At 50.4% G+C, this 4059-nt stretch overlaps 1 protein-coding gene across 1 annotated transcript in view; it reads right to left on the bottom strand.

Annotated features, from left to right (window-relative positions):
• LOC106806668 (histone acetyltransferase p300-like) overlaps positions 1–4059 on the bottom strand; it is a 45019-nt gene that overhangs the window by 10468 nt on the left and 30492 nt on the right. The window contains exons 19-20 of the mRNA XM_014808680.1: positions 720–800; positions 166–222 (exon numbers count right to left, since the gene is read on the bottom strand). Coding sequence (XP_014664166.1) covers positions 166–222; positions 720–800 — 138 coding nt within the window. The remainder of the gene's footprint in view (positions 1–165; positions 223–719; positions 801–4059) is intronic.

Raw genomic sequence — 4059 nt, 5'->3', positions numbered from 1 at the left:
CTATACTATACTATACTATACTATACTATACTATACTATACTATACTATACTATACTATACTATACTATACTATACTATACTATACTATACTATTCAGATTAGCCTCTACAGACAAGTAGCAGACGCGTGGCAACGTCGCAGTTGCGTTATAGAAAGGTACTTACGGTTCGTACTCCAATTGGTCATTTCTGACCTCTTGGAACGACGTCTTTCTGACGGCTCTGCAACAAACGAGCGCTCGCTTTTAACAGCAGCAAAAGCAAGTTCACACACCATATGCTCCCCGCTCTCAGGGCACGCAAGATTCACACTAGCATTCAATATTAACGAATATTACGCGACAACTACAACACATGAGACAGAACACATCTCTAAGCAGGTTTGACAACTTGATTAGGCAAGTGTGACTTGCCGAAACGATGACCTCTTATCAAAAAATCTAGCATACAAGCCTAAAACGAGCGCGTCACACGTGAGATAAATTCCGAACGACCGCAAGCACTATAGAGATTGACAACGACAGTTTCCAGCTGGCCGCAACATGCAAGTAGAGGCGACTTTCCATCGCCCTGCGACAGGCGCTGATAACCAGCCCGGCGGACCCAACAGCAGAGGGATGCGACCCTCGCGTAGGACGTGCCCGCTCGTGCGCGTAGACGGAACCTCTGCGGAGGCGCGCGCTCCCCGCGGCGGCGGTGCGACGCGACGATGTACTTACGACGGAGGCGCGGACGGGTCGTCGCTGAGCGTGACCGAGTCGCCGGGCAGCTCCGAGAAGCATCTCTGGCAGTAGACATATCTATCGTAGAGAAGGCCAAACTTCTTTGTACTTCATTGCCCCATCGCGCGGTCGTCGGTGGGCCCGGATTTGAAATAAATGTGGGCGGACGGGCGGGCGGGAGGTGGTGCAGACAAGCCATGAAAGTAAACCAAGGCAGAACAAACACGAGACAATTAGAATAAAGATTAAAAAGACTTCACCGGAACGATACGACGACAGACACGACTCATGCTGGTACCTTTCTCACTTCTTCATTCACTCAATTCACAATCATACACAGAATGTACGACACAACTCCTTTCTGTCATCACAGCTCATGTTCAATCCGTTGACTAATCTCTGCAGAATAACAATTCCTCAACAGAAATCAAAACGAAATTACTTATTACACCGCGTATACATGCAGCAACACTCACACTAACACATGCAGGGGTCGATTATTTATTTGAAGGGTTGAGGCAAACGCTACATGGGGTTGAATTTTCGGGCATCACAGCGAGTTGGAAAAGCACCAATTTTTTCAAATGTAAATTTTTTTCCAGATGGGGAAACTAATGCAAATTACATTTTATCATTAGTTTTTAACATGGGATACTAAGGAATACATAAGCAACATGGGATGGGTAAAGATGCAAAGTTATCATGGCAGCCACAATAGTGTTGTGTAATCGAGGTGGATAGCAGCTAGTTTTCAAGGCAAGTAAGGTCGTAGTAAAATTTATGCCTTGGACACACGACTCACACACACGTAAGCATGCACGCAAGCACACACACTCGCACGTACACCTACACGCACATGCACACGCCCATGCACGCACGCACGCACGCTCGCGTAAAACATACATGCTAAAACTAAGGCACACGCTCACATTTTCCAGACACGATTACAATTCGCTACAGGTATAGTTCCATACATGCAGGTAACACGCAGCACAGAGCGACACGCAACAGAGGAGCTCACGTGCACACGTTTGCCGCAAAGCACGGACAGTGTGGGGGCGCGGCAGCCAGCTCGCGCTCAGCTTGCCCGACGCACCAGGAACGGGGGAATCCGGGCCCCAGGCAAGGCTCTCACACGCGCGCGCATTGTCTACACGTTACGCGTCACGTTACTCTCTAACAGTCTATCTTCGTTAACGAGTGCAAGTACGTCAAGTATAGATATATCTCTCTCTCTCTGTTTCTCTCTCTTCCTCCCATTCGCCATATCTCTGGCTGTCTCTCTCTCTCTTCCACTCTCATTATCTCTCTGTTTGTCTGTTTGCCTCTCTCTCGCTGTCGCTCTCGCTGTCGCTCTCGCTGTCGCTCTCTCTCTCGCTCTCGCTCTCGCTCTCGCTCTCGCTCTCTCTCTCTCTCTCTCTCTCTCTCTCTCTCTCTCTCGCTCTCGCTCTCTCTCTCTCTCTCTCTCCCCCAACCCCACCACCTCCTCTCCCTGCCATTCCTCCCCTGCCCTCGTCTCCGCCCCTTCTCCCCCCTTGTCCCACCTACTCTCTCTCGCCCTCTTCCCCTGCCCTCCCCGACCTCGATCTCTCCCACCTCTCCCCTGCCTCTCTGCCCTGGCCCTCCCCTGCCCTTCTCTTGTTCAATCTCGCACGTATGTCTTACGGGTGTCGTCCCCCCGCTATTCGATTTGTGTGCGCAGGCGACTACAACGACATCGTCACAGAATCCGATGGACTGCAGTAACGATCAAGACGAGCTGGTACACGGGTCAGTACCAGAGACCCGTGGCACTGTACGTCGACGCGACGTGCTGCTCATGTTCGACAACGCCTAGGCTTCGGCTCTACAACCGCAAGACGTCGCGCGTCTACAGATACTCTTCCAAGTGACGCGACGCTCGTATGCATTGAATGCCGGATATTCTTTAATCATCTAAAGCGCCCCGCCACCGGTGCGCATTCGGCGCGCGCAACGGCGCTGCAGCCAGAAAAATCAACGGCTGATAGCATATTTGTGTTCACGATGCAAACCGCGCCGCCCACTAGGCTGGCATGTGTGGGGGCGGCGGGGGGCCTTACATCCTAGATACTAGAATAAGTTTCCAGCCTAAACTGCTTCACACGGTGTTATCGCTACAGCGATATAATATCTTTCGTTGCAACTCGCCCACTGTATCGTTTTCGCGGATCGCGTGCCCGTTGCTCAGTATAGGGTGCTGAGAAAGGCACCCAATGTGACACGTCAAAGTCGCCGGCAGTTAGCTCCGTCAACGTTCCCCAGAGCACGAATCAGCAGTCGCCCACCCCATCCACACAGATGGAAACGACAACCCGCGACCCGCTAGTTAGTATCCCTGTGCGCCATCACAGCTTGCCCCCTTGGCAACGGAAGTACTCAATGACCCCCTCCGAACGCTAGGCAGTTTCCCCACTGCAAAGTTCGGCTGATTGTCGGTTCCCGACTGCAGAGCAGAGGCGCCGCACGACTGGACTAGATCACTTCTTATATTTGTTTTTCCCCCCGCCGGATTTTTCAAGGCTCGCGTGAGATGGTGTCTCGAGCAGACTCGGTAGACGACTGTACTCAGCGGCAGTAATGCGAAGTCCGCATTCGGCAATATGCCTGCAAAGCGTAGGAAGTGGGTCTTCTTCAGCCGCAGACCGCTCTTTCTGTTACGCGCGCACACAGAACCTACGCTCAGTGCGATCCCACGCGCAGAACGCGCACTATCGGAGCTATCACAACAGGGTTTAATAGAGTCCTCAAAAAAATCATATAAACCGAAATATTCAAACCTAATACTCCATTAAATACAGCATACCACTGAATTCACTACCAAAACGCGAAAACGTCTTGGCGGTGTAAGAATGAGCACGCTCGCATCTTAGAGAATAGAGTAGAAGAGAGATATCAGAAAACGTAGAACGACAGCGATATTTAAATCCTCTCTAACCCAAAAAACGAAGCGCATTCAAGAAAGACGCACAGACAATGCACTCGCTCGACATACGCAGCGGAAAAAGCTTGAGATTGTGGTAATATATCGGAGAAGTGAGCGGAAAGAAGCAGAGACAGAGGAGGAGAGAGCGAGTGCGCGAGAGAGAAACCCAATGAACTAACAAGAGAGCCATAAAATAAATTTTCACAATTGGATTGATGCGCAAACATTTACAAAAACTAGAGAATCAAATACATGCATCTAATCAGACTACGAACAATTACTACCTAGATGTCGAATGCAGTAATTTATATAAAACTAGAGGCATTGCCTAACCGATATTACCAAGAACCCGCCCCCCCCTCCCACACACACTCACACACACGCAAAACACAC

Source organism: Priapulus caudatus, unplaced genomic scaffold (genome assembly GCF_000485595.1).
Source record: "Priapulus caudatus unplaced genomic scaffold, Priapulus_caudatus-5.0.1 Scaffold173, whole genome shotgun sequence".
Classification (NCBI taxonomy): Eukaryota; Metazoa; Priapulida; class Priapulimorpha; order Priapulimorphida; family Priapulidae; genus Priapulus; species Priapulus caudatus.
Note: the sequence above shows the minus strand (reverse complement) of the source record. Positions and strands in the feature narration are given on the sequence as shown.